We start from the raw sequence: 18,025 nt of genomic DNA, 5'->3' as shown, positions 1-18,025 counted from the left end.
CCCCTGGAAAAATCATGCAATGATCACGTACTCAGGCCCTTTCCCAAGTCCCAAGTGCCTGGAACTTTACCCTCCCCATCCAGTGTGTCTAACCCTCTTTGTCTGCACACTCCCACATTTCTTGACTTACTCAGCCTCAGAGAACTCCGCTTGGTGAATTAGAGGAGACATGCAGGGCTCTGAGTCCCTCATCTTGTTGCCAAATTCCCCGGAATCTTTGGCCTCCCAGCCCCTGAGATGGTTAGTTCATTTAAGGATAGCAGATCGGCTTCACAATTCCACAAGGGGAAGAGTTGGTTCTTTAAAACTGGCACATCTACTTTGTTTTCCAGTTTTCATTGAACTCACCAGACTGACCTCTTAGTTCAGTGTCATTTAGCACAAATACCAGCTGGAAGACTGGCTCTGATCTCAGGTGTCTTACTTATTGGCTGTTCGACCTTAAACAGGTCCTTACATTTTCCAAGCATTAGTTCTTCCCACATAAGATGAACCATCATCACAAGTGCCCTGAGGATGGCTGAGATGACAGACATCAAATAGCTTATAGCAATATGAGCTTGATTCATGGTTTCTTCTTTGGGGTCCTAAGTTCATGGAGGGCAGCGGTCATAACTAACTCACTCAAGCAGCATTTTTAGCAAATGCCAGCTGAAACTAACGATGATGGGCATTTTCTTCATAACCTAATTTTAAATTTTTGTTCTTTATCCAGGTCAACGCCGGTCCACTAGCATACGCCCGAGCTTTCTTAGATGACACAAACACAAAAAGATACCCTGACAATAAAGTGAAGTTGCTTAAAGAAGTTTTCAGGTAACGCACACTGGAAATGTCTTTCTCTTGAAGTAGCGATCGTTTCTGTGCTCGTTCAGGAAAGAGATCCTGCCAATTGGGCTCACCCTTTGTTCTGTTCATGCCTTGATTTCCCTCTCCCGCACCGTTTCAGGCAATTTGTGGAAGCTTGCGGTCAAGCCTTAGTGGTGAACGAAAGGCTCATCAAAGAGGATCAGATAGAGTATCAGGAAGAAATGAAGGCCAACTACAGGGAAATGACAAAAGAGCTTTCTGAAATCATGCACGAGCAGGTAGGTGCCACACTCTCATGTGTAGACCCGCCGCATCACTTGGGGGTCTCAGGTGCACCCTACAATGGTCTGAATGCCCCAACATCCTTCCAAAATGTTGCTCTCTGAAGGATAGTGTAGCATGCTGCACTGCTGCTACTGTCTAACCACAGGGGCTTGGGGAACAGCTAACAACAAGCCTAACAACAAGCGTCATTGTCTAACCCCCTTCTCTATCACTCAATCTGTCAGTAGCTCAGAAACAACTCACATAAAAGAAATACCAGTACTATTCCTGGAACTCTTTATTCACCCGATCCTTTGGAAGAAGGTTTGTCAGCGTGCTTTAAGGAATTCTCCGTTGCAGTAAATGTCTTTCACCATTAAAAAAAATAGGGTTGTGCAGAGTGTGACTCCTTACAGCTGACCTGGGTGCCCCAGTGAGTCAGTCCTCAAGGCTGCTTCTTTATTCCTTGTCATTCCAGGCAGCTTTCCTGATTGCACTGCTACCACCATCTTCCTGTATGAATTCCTTTCAGTGGGATTACATATTTGGGCTCAGTGGTCATCGATGGGGACAGCTGCCCAGGGAACTAAATGAATGTCAAAGGCCGCTTCCTGTTGCTTTTTGAGGGGTCTGTTCTCCATCAACCACAGAGTTGATGGAGACTTCTTCTGTGTCAGTCTTTCTGATCAGTGTTGGCCCCATAAGCGGCCCACATGACTGCTTCTGTCTATTGCCTACATTACTGGCTTTCATTCTTAAAAAAAATGGAAGCCAGTGCCATTGTGTCAGTTAACCTGTGATGATTTAGTTAGGAGGCTTCTGTTGTAGAAAACTAACTTAAATGTCTAAGCTTTAACTTGCTTTTTTTTCTCCTCCATGCTCACACGTTCAGATGGGATGGTAATGTCATTTTCTACTTTTATTTCTCTGGATCTTAATAACTGGCTCACAGCAAGTTGCGACTGAGTTTGGACAACTGTAGACACCGACATAATGACAGTACATGTGCAAAAAGAAGGCAGCCCTCTTCTGGGCATTTAGAAAAGTACAAAAAAAAATAGAAATGACTAAAGAAATAAATATGTGAATAATTGAGCAGAAAGAGAGGGTTTTGTGGGAACAAGTGTCTGGAGAAAGCTCAGGGTCTTTTGTGTGGGGCCTCCAGGTAGGATGGAGAGCTTGATCAGTGGCTGTCAGCACTTGGCTCTAGACAAGATGACAGGAGGGGAAAAAAAGTTCAGAACCGAGAATATTAAACTCCCAGACTGTGTGGACATAATGCTGTGCTGGCTCTTAACTGCACCTTGAATTTTCCATTATCCTAACAACTGTGAAGATTAAACTTTGAATCCTTAAGCAAAAAGGGTCTTGGCCTGGAGTCTTGGATTTTCCAGGGGAGCCTCTGAGTGTGTATGTTCCTCTCAGTGTCCACCCGGCACTAGGTCAAGTCTTGTGCTTAGAATTCTTCCTTGCGTTATTGAGTGTGAAAGAGACTTGTTGAGAGTCAGCAAGGCGGCCACTCTCTCTCTCCCAGCATGGAAATCTGTAAGATCTTGAGAAAAGGAGCTGGTGGAGAGCACCGATGCTCCAGATTCATTAAAAAAAAAAAAAAAGGCTTTTCCAAGGGCCGGGACCATGTCGTGTCCCCACCAGGTACATGCAGGATAGACTTCAAGGTGCTTTTACGACCTGGTGAGCTTAGAAGGCTCTCTACTCACTAACCTGTAGAGGAAACGAAACACGCTGTCCTTGACTTGCTCTTTAATATCCTGATCCGATAAACCCTGATACGCAGTGGGAGGTGAGCTGACCCACTCCCTCGGCCCTGCACTGAGGCTGAGCTCCCTGGGGGTGTCACAGTCACGCAGTGGCCGCTGGGTGATGAGTTGTGAGAAGTGTCGCTGGGCGCATTGCGCGTGGGTAATGCTGTGTCTCTGTGCCTCGAGATCTGCCCCCTGGAGGAGAAGACGAGCGTTCTGCCAAACTCCCTGCACATCTTCAACGCCATCAGCGGGACGCCCACCAGCACGCTGGTGCACGGCATGACCAGCTCGTCCTCTGTGGTGTGACCCCCGCCGCGTGGTCCGCGGGTGGGGACTTGCTCTGTCATTTGCAAACTCAGGACGATGACTCCAAAGCTAATCCCTGGGCACGTGCCTGACGCGGGGAGACCGAGCACAAGGAGGAGCCAAGGGGATGGAAGAGTTACGGGAACTAAAGAACTGAGTAATTAAGTAGCACATTTCCTGGAGGAGTCCTCCTCAAGAGAGCACTCGTTATTTTTTTTTTTAAACCTCTCTGGCAATATTCAACGTTTTCATTGTGTCTTAACAGAGGTGTGTGGTGGACACTCTTCGGCTGGAGTTAAATGTTTTTCTTCCTTACAGAAGTAGTATTAAAAATAAACGGCCTGGAGAAAACACGTGTTTTGGAATGCACATAGCACTGAAGTCGAGGCTGGAGGGTAACCCTTGGCCTCTAGGCTAAGCTGGAAAATCTTGAAAATATTTTTTTTTCCTGTGGCACATTCAGATTGAAAACAAGAACTATTTTTGTGACTAGTTTTTGATGACCTGAGGAAACTGACCGTTGTAATTTTTGTACCAGTGAACCAGGATAGCTAGTGCTTTTGTACTCATTTACTTGCATTTAAGAAATAGGAAAGCTGAAGAAACTACGGGAGCTTAAAACTAGTCAAGCAGTTTAGAACCAAAGGCCTGTATTAATAAACACAGCTATGCTAAACGTTTAAAGGAGTACAGTATACTGTTATGTACATAGAGTTTGTTAATACAGTCTTGGCATTGTGTACATACACATATGACATTTCTACGTTTTTAATACATCAGCTTCTGCATAAAGTTCAATTGTGACAGATTTGTGCTGTTCTTAGTATATGCAACGCACTTAACTCTGCTGTTTTATTCTTGTATATAAAAGCAGTGCAGTATGGAGGTGTATACAGTCTTTGCTATGTTAGGTTTATAAACCATTTTAAAAATTTCATCCTTTTGCCAAAGTGGTGGAGTGTGTCATTGATAAATCATAAATCCTGTGGTGAATAGTGGTGTAATGTAAAGCCTTCACCATGTTCTATTTTCTTTTCAGACATTAATTGAGTAATTTTATATTTGGGAAAAATAAAGGTTTTTAATTTTATTTAACTAGAATCTCTGCCCTGCTGTAGTTAAACATTCTGTACCACATCTGTATTAAAAACAACATTGCTGATTTTCCTGTAGCGAGTATTGGGTATTTATTGTCGGACAGCCTTAAGAGAGGGCAGGATATTGAAATATTTGGGGGTGAAATAACGTGGTATATGAAATTTGCTTAAAAATACTTGAAGGGGAAAAAAGAGGGTGGGGATTTGAAACCAGCTTGACAAATGTTGGTTGGTAGTTGTAGAAGCTGAGGTTGGGCGCCTGGGGACCGTTGCACCATGCCTCTGCCTTTGTCGAAGTTTCCACAGTATAGATTTCAAGAGGCGGACTGGGGGGCTGGATCTCCCAGAGGACTTGGATCAGCGCTCTGTCACCCTGCAGTCTGGCTCTGAATTCTACTGGTTGTTCCCAAGGATGCGTAGACACGTTAATCCCTCTGTCTGTTCCCCTTCCACTCCTTCATCACCTCCCTGGTTGACTCCTCTGGGACAGGTGGTCGTTTATCCCAGCAGGGTATCCTGGCCAGGTGAGCTCACCTTCTTGGGCCCCTACAGCATCACCAACCCTGGACCTGAGTCAAGTGATGGCTCAGACCACAGGTGCTGGTCTTGCCTGTGACACGCCCAGGGCCCTAGCCATGATCCACTCAGCCCCAGAGAGTTCCAGCAACAGAAGGAAAAGGAGTCTTTCCACAAGAAATAAAATAGCCGCTTTTCCTACTTGGGGGGTTTTGGAAGCTGTCTTTTTTCATAACTGGTGGAGGAAAGAAAACGTGACACTGTGTACCTCTTGAGCACACAGAAGCCAAGGATCTTCTGGTGTCTTTGGAACATTCTCTGTCAGTGGGCAAGGCTGTATTTTACAGATGGAGACAAGGTTATGAAGAAGAGATGTGAGGCATTATGACAGCTCACCAGTCTGCAGCCCATTCACTAGTGGATCCGGACTTAGGGCTTGAGAACATTCTCTACGTTTGCCCAGAGTCACTGACATCCCAGCCCCGTGTAATAAACCTTAACTCTAACACCATCAGGGAAGAGGTCTACAAGTTTGTCTCCCGTTGCTGGGCTGGATTTCCTCCTCGTAAATGCCTCATTTAGAAGCCATAAAGTTCAAGTCATCATGCAGTAAGATAAATATATGTCTAGAAAGAGCTATCTTGCTATCTCATGGTTAAACTTGGAAAATAATTTGTACAGATTTCATGTCAGATAAGATTCAGCTTGGAAGGTGACCAACCCTTGTTAATTACAACAGCGGAGAAAGGAGCTATTTCTAAGTTGAAGACATCTCCTGTGGACGCTGTACCAAAACACATTCACATATGTTAAAAACCGTATTTAGTTTATGTATAAAATTTTAATTTTGGTATAAAGTAACCCATTAAAGTATCCGTTTATTGGGGAAAATTGTGGGGTTTTTTTATATTAAGAAATCTTTATTGCCATTTTTCAGTAAATTCTTGAACGCTTTCCATAGATCTTATTTATTTTTCGGGGGTGGAGAGGCGCTGTGCTGGGTCCTCGTTCTTTGCGTCGGTTTTCTTCAGTTGCAGCAGGCAGGGGCTACTCTTCACTGTGGTGAGCAGGCTTCTCGTTTTGGTGGCTTCTCTCGTTGAGGGGCACAGGCTCCAGGCACACAGACGTCAGTAGTTGCAACACGCAGGCTCGATAGTTGTGGTGCGTGGGCTCTCTTGTCCTGAGGCATGTGGAATCTTCATGGACCAGGGGTCAAACCTGTGTCCCCTGCATTGGCAGGTGGGTTCTTACCCACTGTGCCACCAGGGAGGTCCTATTTTTTTTTTGTTTTTTGGGGTAAAATATACACAACATGAAATTTGCCCTTTTAACCATTTTTTAAGTATACATTTCAATGGCATTAAGTACATTCTCATTGTTCAGCCGTCACCACCCTTTATCCACAGAGCTTTTCCATCTGCCCAAATAGAAACTCTGTACTCATTAAACAAGAACTCCCTGTTCCCCCTCAGGGAAAACTGTTTGAAGTGACTTTGGAACTAAAACACTGTTTAGCACCTTATCAGGGATATTTTGTCACCTGGGAACTGACTAACACTAGATGGTACACATAAATAAAGCCAGGCCCTTGCGTGGAGAAAGCTGTAGAGAGAAGGATGCGAAATTAAAAGGTGACTTGTGTAGTAATTATCAGGGTTTATATAACCATATGACAGAGTCACTCGGTGTAGAAACTCCATTCAAAAAAACATTTGATTTCCAGCAACAAGATTGTTTGCATAAATTATTGTACATCCACACAGTGGAGTAATGTATAGCTATAAAAAGGAGTAATATCTTTGTTCACTGCTATAGAGTGATCTTCAAGATACCCTGAGTGAAAAACATAAGATAGAGAAAAGCAAATAGTGCGCTATCCATTATTTAAGAAAGGAGCGATAAGTAAGCAGAGATGATTGTTTTTCTTTAGATGAAAGGGAAAGTCAAAAAAAAAAGTTGTCGCCTCTATAGGAGAGGGAGAATGATATATAGGGGACAGAATTAGAAGATTAACCTGTCCAAATATAATTTGCTTTATAGATTTGGCTTTAGAATTATTAGAATATATCATCATTAAAATAAAATTTTAATTCCTAAGAATTGAAATTAAAATGAAATAAAGGGACATAACCATATATGTATCAAGGTTGGCAACACAGATACTTAAGAACTATTTCAAATGACGTTAAAATACAGGAAATTTCACTGTCCGTCCCCAGTGAGATATGCCCTCAGGAGAAAAAGTAGTAGCAACAAATCAATAAATGATTGGTTAATAAAAAATTTCAGTAATTGTTTTGTTCCGTGGAAGCAGTGTTCTGTTTTCGACTGTATGTCATCTGTTTGTCGTTTGTTTTTGACTGTACTGTCATTCTGAAACAGTTGTGTGTTTATTGCTGGAGAGAGTGAGTGAGTGTGTGGATATCATTGGGAGCCACGTTTTTGGCATGGGAGAAAGAAAAGGTTGCATCTGTAAGCCAAAACAGGTTAAATTAAAACCCTTCAGTTCTGAATTTCATATGGAAGTATGAAGTTTAGCTCATCAGATATTTATCTTAAATATACACTTATTTCCTAGCTTGAAAAGACCTAAAAACAATGACCAAGCCGATAAATAATGAGCAACCCTACGTGCCCAAACTGTGGTCTCTAAATAGCTTTCTTACCAAAAGGATCCAGGCTTCCTAGAGTATGGCTGACTCCAGTTGTAGGGCAGAAAATGTCCAAGGGGAGTCTGGAGCATCTTGTCCTACCTGACATCCAGAGGACTGACTGAGAAACCACAGACCCCGTCAGAAGTATTTTTAAAAGCACCTTTTAGGTAGGCATGGGGTGAACATAAACAAGAAAATAATAGCAGTGGATTAAAATGGTAAAATTTAGTCTATTCATTCCTGATAATACTAGAAAAATAAAGAAAACTGGAAACAATCAAAGGAGTTAGTATAACTAAGAAAGACCAAGAGGTGACACGTGCCTCCGAAGTATATACCACGCTCTGTGACGGAGTCCTGCCAAGAATTCTAACCTGATGTCAGAAGCCAACTCAGTTTGGTAAAGCAACTATCCTTCAGTTTGGTTCAGTCGCTCAGTCTGACTCTGTGACCCCATGGGCTGCAGCACGCCAGGCTTTCCTGTCCATCACCAACTCCTGGAACTTGCTCAAACTCATGTCCATCAAGTCGGTGATGCCATCCAACCATCTCATTAAATGAAAAATAAATCTTTTAATTAAAATTAAATCCTTCAATTAAAAATAAACTTAAAAAATAAGATGCCATTTTCAATGGAAAAAAAAAAACAAAAACCCTAGCCTGAATCTGATCAAGTCTGTAATAGAGAGCACAGAGGAACATGCCAAACAGCAGCACAGGGAATGGAACCAGCAAATCCAACCTATGGGAAAGCTCCACACATCAAACAGCCTGGTGTCCTGAGTAACTGACAAGAGTGAAAGAGATGGCGAAGGCACTTACATGTTGAAAGAGATTCAGGGTTCTTTTGATACGGTGTATCCACCATATAAAGTAAATAAACTTCCCTACCCCTTACACTAAATACAATTAAAATCCCTGGAGATTATACATTTAAAAACAAGCATCAGAAGACTCTGAAAGAAAAAATGAAAAAGAGACCAGCTCTTTTTCTTCCAAAAAGAAACCTTGGAATCCAAAGAATGATACAGTGGTAAGTCTCCCAACGTTTTCTTTTTGCTTCATATTTCTCATACTTGAAGCTGAAGAAGACAGCAACACAGAAACATGTACAGTAACAGACAAAAAAAAAATCACACTACTTCACACTCATTATTATAGCTATTAAAAAAATAGCTGGATGAGGACATTGAGATACTTATGACTTGTTGGTAGGAATGTAACCTTATACAGCTCTTCTGGAAGACAGTGTGATGGTTCCTCAAAAATTACACAAAACTACCATATGATCCAGCAATTCTACATAAGGGGATGTGCCCAAAAGAATTATAAGTAGGTACTTGAACAAATATTTGTACACCTGTATTCATAGCAGCATAATTCACAGTAGCCAAACCATGGAAGCGATTCAAGTGTCCAATAGTGGATGGATGGATGGGTAAACAAGCTGTGGTGTACACACACAGCAGTATGTTCTTCAGCCTTAAAAGAAAGGGAATTCTCACACATGCCTCAACATGGTGGAACCTTGAGGACATTATGCTCAGTGAAACAAGCCGATCACAAAAGAACAAATCCTGTGTAATCCCACTTGTATGAGATCCCGGAGCAGCCAAATGTATCGAGACAAAGTAGAAGGGCGGTTGCTCAGGCCTGGGGGTGGGGATGGGAAATGGGGAGTCAGTGTTTAAGGTACAGAGTTGCAGCTGGGCACGAAGGAAATGTGGGGCTGAATGGTGGTGATGGCTGCAAAGCAGCGTGAATATACTTGGTGGCTCAGACAGTAAAGAGCCTGCCTGCAATGCAGGAGACCCGGGTTCATTCCCTGGGTCCAGAAGATCCCCGAGAAAAGGCATTGGCAACCCACTGCAGTATTCTTGCCTGGAAAATCCCACGGATGGAGGAGCCTGGTGGGCTACAGTCCATGGGGTCGCAGAGTCGGACAAAACTGAGCAACTTCACTTAGTGTCACAGAACTGCACACTTTATAAGAGTAACTTTTATGTTATATGTTTTCAGCCAAAGTTAAAAAAAACAAAAACCTGCTGTCTCTAGCCAAAGGAAAATGCAAGGGGCAGTGTAACAAGACAAAATGTTTAGGCACTAGGGGTGCTGCTGGGGTCAACAGCACAGCTGAAGCTCCGGCCCCGCCCACACCCACAGCAGCATGGAGAGCACACGCCCACCCTCTCAAGGGTGGAGCAGGGTTTCGACACACCTGCCCGGATGGAGTCAGAGAAGGCCTGATGTGAGCCAGGACTCTCATCCATGCTGCCTAGCAAGAGTCCCACCCATGGAGACCACCAGGGAGCAAAAGCACGACCCATGAAAGGACAAATTGAATTTTTTTTAACTTTAGGGGTTCTTTTTTTTTAATATTTTATTATTGATTTATTTAGCTGTACCAGGTCTTCATTGTGGCCTAGGGGGATCTAGTTCCCTGACTAGGGGTCGAACCTGGGCCCCCTCTATTGGGAACACAGAGTCTTAGCCACTGGACCACGGAGGAGGTCCCTCTTTATTTATTTATTTTTTAATTGGAGAGTAATTTCTTTACAGTGTTGTGTCAGTTTCTGCTGTAGAACAAGGTGAATCAGCCCTAAGTATTCGTATATCCCCTCCCTCTGGAGCCTCCCTCCCACCATCGCCACACACTGCCCCCCCTGCCCCCGCACCATAAATTGAATTTTAAAAGTAAAAGTAAAAACTTTTGCTCTGAGAGGAGCCTGTTAAGAGTGTGAAAACACAAACTACAGACTGGGAGAAAATATTTGCAAACCAATAAATTTAACAAAAGACTAGAATATTTAAAGAATACTCAAAACTTGATAGTAAAAAAAAAAAATCAGAACATGGGCCAAAGCTACTGGGAAGAACATTTGGCTGGGGAGGACAGGGACACCACCAAATGCTGGTGAGACCACAGTAACTGGATCGTTCATAAATTGCTGATGGAAAAGTAAATTTGCCAGTTTGGCAGTTTCTTAAGGAGCCAAATATGTGGTTACCTGTGACCCAGGGACTGCAGTCTTGGGCATTCATCCCACAAGAATGAAAACTTTTATTTATTTACTTAAAAAAACATTCAGTTCAGTTGCTCAGTTGTGTCCGACTCTGTGATCCCATGAATTGCAGCACGCCAGGCCTCCCTGTCCATCACCAACCCCTGGAATTCACTCAAACTCACGTCCATTGAGTCGGTGATGCCATCCAGCCATCTCATCCTCTGTCGTCCCCTTCTCCTGCCCCCAATCCCTCCCAGCATCAGAGTCTTTTCCAGTGAGTCAACTCTTCGCATGAGGAGGCCAAAGTGCTAGAGTTTCAGCTTTAGCATCAGTCCTTCCAAAGAACACCCAGGACTGATCTCCTTTAGGATGGACTGGTTGGACCTCCTTGCAGACCAAGGGACTCTCAAGAGTCTTCTCCAACATCACAGTTCAAAAGCATCAATTCTTTGGCGCTCAGCTTTCTTCACAGTCCAACTCTCACATCCATACATGACTACTGGGAAAACCATGGCCTTGACTAGATGGACCTTTGTTGGCAAAGTAATGTCTCTGCTTTTGAATATGCTGTTTAGGTTGGTCACAACTTTTCTTCCAAGGAGTAAGCATCTTTTAATTTCATGGCTGCAATCACCATCTGCAGTGATTTTGGATCCCAAAACAATAAAGTCTGATACTGTTTCCACTGTTTCCCCATCTGTTTCCCATGAAGTGATGGGACCAGATGCCATGATCTTTGTTTTCTGAATGTTGAGCTTTAAGCCAACTTTTTCACTCTCCTCTTTCATGTTCATCAAGAGGCTTTTTAGTTCCTCTTCACTTTCTGCCTTAAGGGTGGTGTCATCTGCATATCTGAGGTTATTGATATTTCTCCCAGCAATCTTGATTCCAGCTTGTGCTTCTTCCAGCCCAGCGTTTCTCATGATGTACTCTGCATAGAAGTTAAATAAGCAGGGTGACAATATACAGCCTTGACGAACTCATTTTGCTATTTGGAACCAATCTGTTGTTCCATGTCCAGTTCTAACTGGTGCTTCCTGACCTGCATATAGGTTTCTCAAGAGGCAGGTCAGGTGGTCTGGTATTCCCATCTCTTTCAGAATTTTCCACAGTTTGTTGTGATCCACACAGTCAAAGGCTTTGGCATAGTCAATAAAGCAGAAATAGATGTTTTTCTGGAACTCTCTTGCTTTTTCGATGATCCAGCATTACACAAGTGTTAACAGCAGCTTTTTATACAAATAGCTCAGGATTGGAAGCAACCTAGAAGATCTTCAGCAGAACGCGGTGCACCCAGGTCGTGGAGGCTACTCAGTGGCAGAGCGGAGTGAACCGCAGGCGCACGACACCTGTCAATCTCCAGGAACTGTGCCGGCGAAAAGAGCTTAGCCCCCCAAGTTATACGCGGTATGATTCTGTTCACATAACATTCTTTAAAAGACAAAATTACAGAAGTAGAGGGCAGTTTAGTGGTTGCCAGGGGTTAAAGAGGGGGTGGGGTGCAAAGGAAGTGAGAGGGCACCCAAGGGCTACCCGAGGCTAGTGCTGCTGGCCCGGTCCTGTCTCCTGCCCAGCCAAGCCCTCTTACTGCCAGGATGGCCTGTGTCACCTTTAGTGGGGTCATTTGAGCCAAGACCACGTCTGGCATCAAGCAGAGTGTGTGTGACCTTGAGCTGCCCACTCAGGGGGCCAGGCTCTACCTGGAACTGGGGACACAAACGCTGTCACATGTTTTGGTGAAGTAAAGCTGGCCTCACGGTGGTAGGAAAATGATGAAGTTGCCTTTTCCTGACCCTGGTCATTGTCTTCATAGCTTTATCCATGTCTCCATTCTCCTTGTCAACATTTCCTCGTTCTGACAAGTAAGGAGGAGGGGGTCCCCATGAGCACAGGTAGAATTTGGATGCACATCTGTCATTCTCTCCACACTCTTAGTTTTCAGTCAACTCAGTGAGATCTTGGCCAAGTGAGTCTCTGGACTGTGCCAGCCTTGAGACAGAGCCTGAGAACTTGGCCTCGAGGCCTGCCATCAGCCACACCATCCCCTCGGCCATCGTGCGCATCAGTTCCCATTCCCTGCTTTCACCAGCTGATGGGCTCCACGTTACATCCTCAGTTTTTGAATACTTGCATTGCTCAGTATTCACAGGAAACAGTAGCCCCTGTTCCTTGGAGTGATGAGCTGAATAATGGCCCCTGAGCAGGAGACCGTCCTGTATTATGCGTGTGGGCTGATATAATCAGAGGGAGGTCCTTATAAGAGGGATGCGGGGGGGTGGTGGTGAGAGTCAGACAAGGTGATGTGATGACAAAGCAGAGATTGGGCTGATGCGCTTGCAAAATGCAGGAAGGGGCAACCTCTGAAGCTGAAAAAGGCATGGAAACAACTCTCTCCTGGAGACTCTGAAAGGAACCCACCCTGCCAACACCTTGACTTTAGCCCAGTGACACCGATTTCAGACTTCTGACTTTCAGAAGTGTGAGATAATGAATCTGTGTTGTTTTAAGTCCCTGAGTTGATGACATCTGGTTGCAGCAACAATGGGAAAGTAATGCGCCTGGTATTCCTTTAACTGGCCCTAGGAATCAACCAGCAAATTATCAACACCTGGCCTGCACTTCCAGAGACTATGCAATCCCAAAGCCCCTTCTCTTCCAGAGGCCCCTGTGTGCTCTATGGAGCCTTGTTGGCCTCAGATGGACTGTGCCATTTGTCGAAAAGCCCACTTCCTGTGTCCATGGATGTCACCCCAGGAGGCAGAGGTGTTTTCCGTTCTAGACAAGTCCAGCACAGGCCTGAACAGCAGGGCAAACCCTGGGATTTGGGCATAACCACCTCATTCTGGTTGGCAGCGACCAATCCACTTTTGTCCTCCCCCATGTACACCTCCCCTCTGACCAGCCCTGTGCCCCAGGGCACTTTATAATTTTCTTTTTTCTGATTTGCAAGGGTTACAGCTGCACCTTGCTGAAAATCCAGAGTATAGAAGCATATGAAAGTGAAAGTGTTATTTGCTCAGTTGTGTCCGACTCTTTGCAACCCAAGTGACTGTAGCCCACCATGCTCCTCTGTCCATGGAATTCTCCAGGAAAGAGTGCTAGAGTGGGTTGCCATTCCCTTCTCCAAGGGATCATCCCGACCCAGGGATTGAACCTGGATCTCCCACATTGCAGGCAGACTCTTTACCATCTGAGCCACCGAAGAAGCCCCAGAGAAGCATATTAAAAGAAGTGTAACAGTGGCAGTTTGCCCAAATTGCGCTCCAAAAAATTACACAAGGGCAGGGACAGAGCTCATTATTTTGTCTCCTTTAAAACTGAGCATCTTTCCTGGGTTTGTGGTAATATTTGAAAGTTTTCTGACGAATGTTCCAATTACAATTCACTTTGCACCGTAAAATATGCCTGGGACAGCTTGATTGTATTTTTTTAATCTGAGTAACTAGAAAAAGACAAGAAAATTAAGCCAGCAGAGGTGAAGCGTGTCTTCATTCGGTCTATGCTAGCTGTTGAGCCTGGACTCCTCGTCTGTGAAATGGGGATGATAATGGTTCCCAAAACCCTGAGTGGTCCTGAGAGTTCCAGGAATTAAGAATTTAACTACTGACTGGCTTGTAGCAAGCTCTGAGTAAATGTCACTTAAAAAAAAAAGTCATGACTCAACCCAAATGAGGAAAGAGGAGAAAATTCAGAATTAATTCTTGCTCAATAATTGCTTAGGCCATTGTCTTCCTGCACTTGTTCTACGGATCACTGCTGATCCAAAGGCTGTGGGACGTCAATTGGTGTCATGAAGAGACACAGGTAAAAGGCGAGTGTTGTGTTTTATGGGTCCAGCAACGCCGCAGTTAGCAGGCTCTGCCTGCGGTGCTCCTCAGAAGCTTCCTTATGGACTTGGCTGCCAAGACAGACCTCTCCCAAGGGGCATTTCCCCTATAAGTTGATTGAGGCACTCCATTTGCTTCTCTGTAGCCTGTGCCAGGACCGGTGTTTCATAGAAGGCTCTCTGGGGACCCCTCCATTAGATCCCACGAGACCCGTCCCCTGCCCTGCTTCCTCTCCCTGTTCCGTGAGGAGCAGTGGCTCCAGGACACTTGTCAAGACTCCAGCTGGGCGCACGGATGCAGTGGCCTCCTCCTCCAGCTGGGCAGATGCCCCAGGAGGGGAGGGTCACCCCCCCAACCCTGAGATCAGCTGAGCCTGTGTACAGACGAGACTTCATGTCACCCAGCTAGTGCCTGGAGCGTGTCACGCTGCACCAACATTGAGCAAGAGGCTTGGCATCAGAGTCTGGAGCTTGCTCCTTCCATGTCCACACATGACATGAGCAGACGTGTTTTTCACTCTCTGTCCCTCTGTCTACGAAGGCAGGGGTAAAGCTGTATCATGTCTTAACCTCAGGTGTGGCTGATACACGTGTTGAAGGGAGACCCTCGAGGCTGAGAAGGAACGCCCTCCTCTTGTTAGGAAAAGCGAGAACAGCACTTGCAATGGTTCCCTGAAGTCGGTGTCAATTAGAGTTTGCTGGAATGTGGACCCACGGGTTGGAATTTGGGTGGTGGCACCTACAGGTATGCTGACAATAGTCACCTGGAGTGTACCTGTTTTATTAGTCCTGGTTCTCCAGAGAAACAGGACCACTGGAATGTGTGTGTGTGTGTGTGTAAAGATTTGTTTTAAGGGACCTGTTCACACAATTATGGAAGTCAGCAAGTCCTAAGATCTGCAGGATGAGTCAGAAGCAGGAGACCCAAGAAGAGTCACTGTTTCATTTTGAGTCCAAAGGCAGAAAAAAAAAAAAAAAGCTGATGCCCAGCTCAGAGCTGGCAGGCAGGAAGACTACCCCTCTTACTCAGGTTGAGGGTCAGCCTTTTGTACTATTCTGGCCTTTAACAGATTGGGCGAGGCCCACCATATAGGGAGGGCAGTCTACTGATTTAAGTGTTAACCTCACCCAAAAACACCCTTAGAGGAATACCCAGAATAATGTTTGGCCAAATACCTGGGCAACCCATGACCCAGTCAACTTTACACACAAAAAATCAACCTTCACGCCAATGATCTGTGCACTGTGAAGGAACCATGGGTGAAGAAATGAGGCTGAATTGCAAAACCTTAGAAATTGGAGCAGCATCACCCCTGAGTCAGGCTTTCCTGGTGGCTCAGACATTGAAGAATTCGCCTGCAATGCGGGAGACCTGGGTTCAATCCCTGGGTTGGTTCAGTTCCTGGACAGAGGAGCCTACCAGGCTGCAGTCCAAGGGGTCGCAAAGAGTCAGACACAGCTTGAGTGACTAACATACTCCTGATTCAAGGCCCAAACCCATCCTTAGGTTGTTGAGGTCACCAGGCATGAGTAAAGTTGAAAGAAAACTTCTTTCTTTGGACGCAAGGTTGTTGAGCTGAGCTCTGAAAGATGCTCAGAGAAGAGCATGTGTCCCTCAAAGCGGAGGCCCAGAGGCAGTCCCGGGTCCACCTTTGCTCTGGGTGGGGCTGACCCAGCATCTCAGAGGTAGAACAGGCCTGGCCTCTTCCAGCCAAAGCTGGTGATTTGCTCAAGTATCAGCCGTGACCTCGCCTCACTGCTTCCTCCCGGGTGTCAGCATTTCGCAGACACGGTTACTCTTCCTCCTCATTGTGACCCTGTTAGGTAGGAAGTGGTTTCCTATGAAGAAACCTAATCTCAGAGACATGGAGGAAAACTGCCAAGGGCATACAGTAATCGGGGGTTCTAGCTAAGACTCTTCTGACCCAGAATCCAGGCCAGCAGCTGGCCGAATATGCCCTGGCCAGTCTGCATGCCCGGGGCCACCTGGCAACGTGGGCCTCTGCAGGGGCTGTCATCCAAACCAAAGGCAGAGAGCAAGCACTAAGGGCTGAATTCTTTTCCCTCAAATTCATGTTGAAGTCTAGTCCCTGTACTTTAGAATTTGGCCTTGTTTAGAGACAGGGTCTTTATAGAGTTTGTTGTTGGTCAGTCACTCAGTCACGTGACTCTATGCAACCCCATGGACTGCAGCACGCCAGGCTTCCCTGTCCATCACCAACTCCCGTAGCTTGCTCAGACTTATGTCCATCAGGTCGGTGATGCCATCCAACCATCTCATCCTCTGTCACCTGCTTTGCCTCCTGCCCTCAGCTTTCCGAGCATCAGGGTCTTTTTCCCATGAGTCGGCTCTTATCAGATGGCCAAAGTATTGGAGCTTCAGCATCAGAACTTCCAATGAATATTCAGGGTTGCTTCCCTTTAGGATTGACTTGTTTTATAGAGATAATCAAGTTAAAATGAGGTCATTAGGGTGCTCCCTAATCCAGTATCATGAGAGTCCTTTTAAGAAGAAGAAGCTTGGACACAGACATGCCCAGAGGGAAGATGGTATGAAGATGCAAACGGAAGACGGCCGCCTGCGAGACACGGAGAGAGGCGTGGAACGGATCCATCCCTCATGGCCCTCACCTCGATCTTGGACTTTGAGTTTCCACAACTATGAGGAAACTAACTTCCGTCCTTTAAGCCCCGTATTCTGTGTCACTCTGTGTCACCACGGCTTGGCAGCCCTAGCAGTATAACCAAGCGAGAGTCCCAGACATGAGAGACGACAGAACAGAGGCTTCCCCGTTGTGTGGAGAGACTCGGGACCCTCAGGGGGAAGGCACTTTGAACAGAAATGTCACCAAGCCAGGACAGAATGAAGACAGCAAGTCTTTGGAGGAACGAACCCTGCCTCTGAAACCGAGATTGGGAAATATTCACCGTCACCATTGGCTTCGGCAGTCTTCCCCAAGAGCTGTGTGGGCCTGTCACCTGGTCAGCTGCTTTCAGCCTTTCCCGATGGGGAGTGACCAGGAGTGGGCGGCTGTGTGGACAGCCCCTCCTGTCACCCTCCCTGGCGAGCGGTTGCAGACAGCCATCCTGATACCCTGGTGCTGGGCGTGGCACAGTAGAAGCACTGGATGAGGAGTCTGAAAAGTTGGGTTCTAGTTCAAAGTGGATCTCAAAATTTTCATCATCTGTAGATGAGATAAATCCCTGTTCCTCTTCACAGAGGTTTTCTCTCAAATACGATCATTTATTATTATTGTGTCCCACTCACTCTCCAAAAGTACTGTGGGGACCTTGTAGGAAAGACTATTACATGGAACCATCTAAACAAGCATAGAATCATGGAAGTCAGTGAACAGAGGGAGGAGATGGTTGTACAGCTCTACAACATGGAGCATGAAACTTAGCTCTGAGCATCCTGGCAGCCAAGGGGAAAAGTGAAATACCTTCAAAAGTAGGGGGGAAAACCCTATGAAGTATAAGATATTGCTGTTTCACTTATTGTACTCATTTAAAGTAAAACATTATGTTGTACTAAAAATGACTATTTTATTTCAATGTGCAGATTCCAAACATGAAGAATAGACTCTATCCAGGTTCTGAACTCAAATTGCCTACATTTTTAGGCATTTTAAGCTTTCTAGACTTGTTTAGTTTTTTATTTTGTTTTATACTGCTCACATCACGTGGCATGCGGGATCTTACTTCCTCAACCAAGGATCAAACCCATACCCCTTGCATTGGGACCGCCAGGGAAGTCCCCAGGCCTATTTAGAATAGATTAATT

At 45.3% G+C, this 18,025-nt stretch overlaps 1 protein-coding gene across 27 annotated transcripts in view; it reads left to right on the top strand.

Annotated features, from left to right (window-relative positions):
- Positions 1-18,025, top strand: part of DOCK9 (dedicator of cytokinesis 9) — a 323,976-nt gene that overhangs the window by 279,813 nt on the left and 26,138 nt on the right. For 14 of the 27 annotated variants that reach the window (XR_009496611.1, XM_059892120.1, XM_059892137.1 and 11 more), the window contains 3 exons: positions 716-816; positions 950-1,088; positions 11,661-11,822. Coding sequence is in view for 26 of the 27 variants with exons in the window: in XM_059892120.1 (XP_059748103.1) it covers positions 716-816; positions 950-1,088; positions 11,661-11,804 (384 nt within the window). In the remaining variant the exon portion in view is untranslated. Of the gene's footprint in view, positions 1-715; positions 817-949; positions 1,089-1,966; positions 4,892-11,660; positions 11,823-18,025 lie in introns of those variants that run through there. The other 13 variants (XM_024999978.2, XM_024999973.2, XM_059892134.1 and 10 more) reach the window with 3 other exon arrangements.

Source organism: Bos taurus, chromosome 12 (genome assembly GCF_002263795.3).
Source record: "Bos taurus isolate L1 Dominette 01449 registration number 42190680 breed Hereford chromosome 12, ARS-UCD2.0, whole genome shotgun sequence".
NCBI lineage: Eukaryota > Metazoa > Chordata > Mammalia > Artiodactyla > Bovidae > Bos > Bos taurus.
Note: the sequence above shows the minus strand (reverse complement) of the source record. Positions and strands in the feature narration are given on the sequence as shown.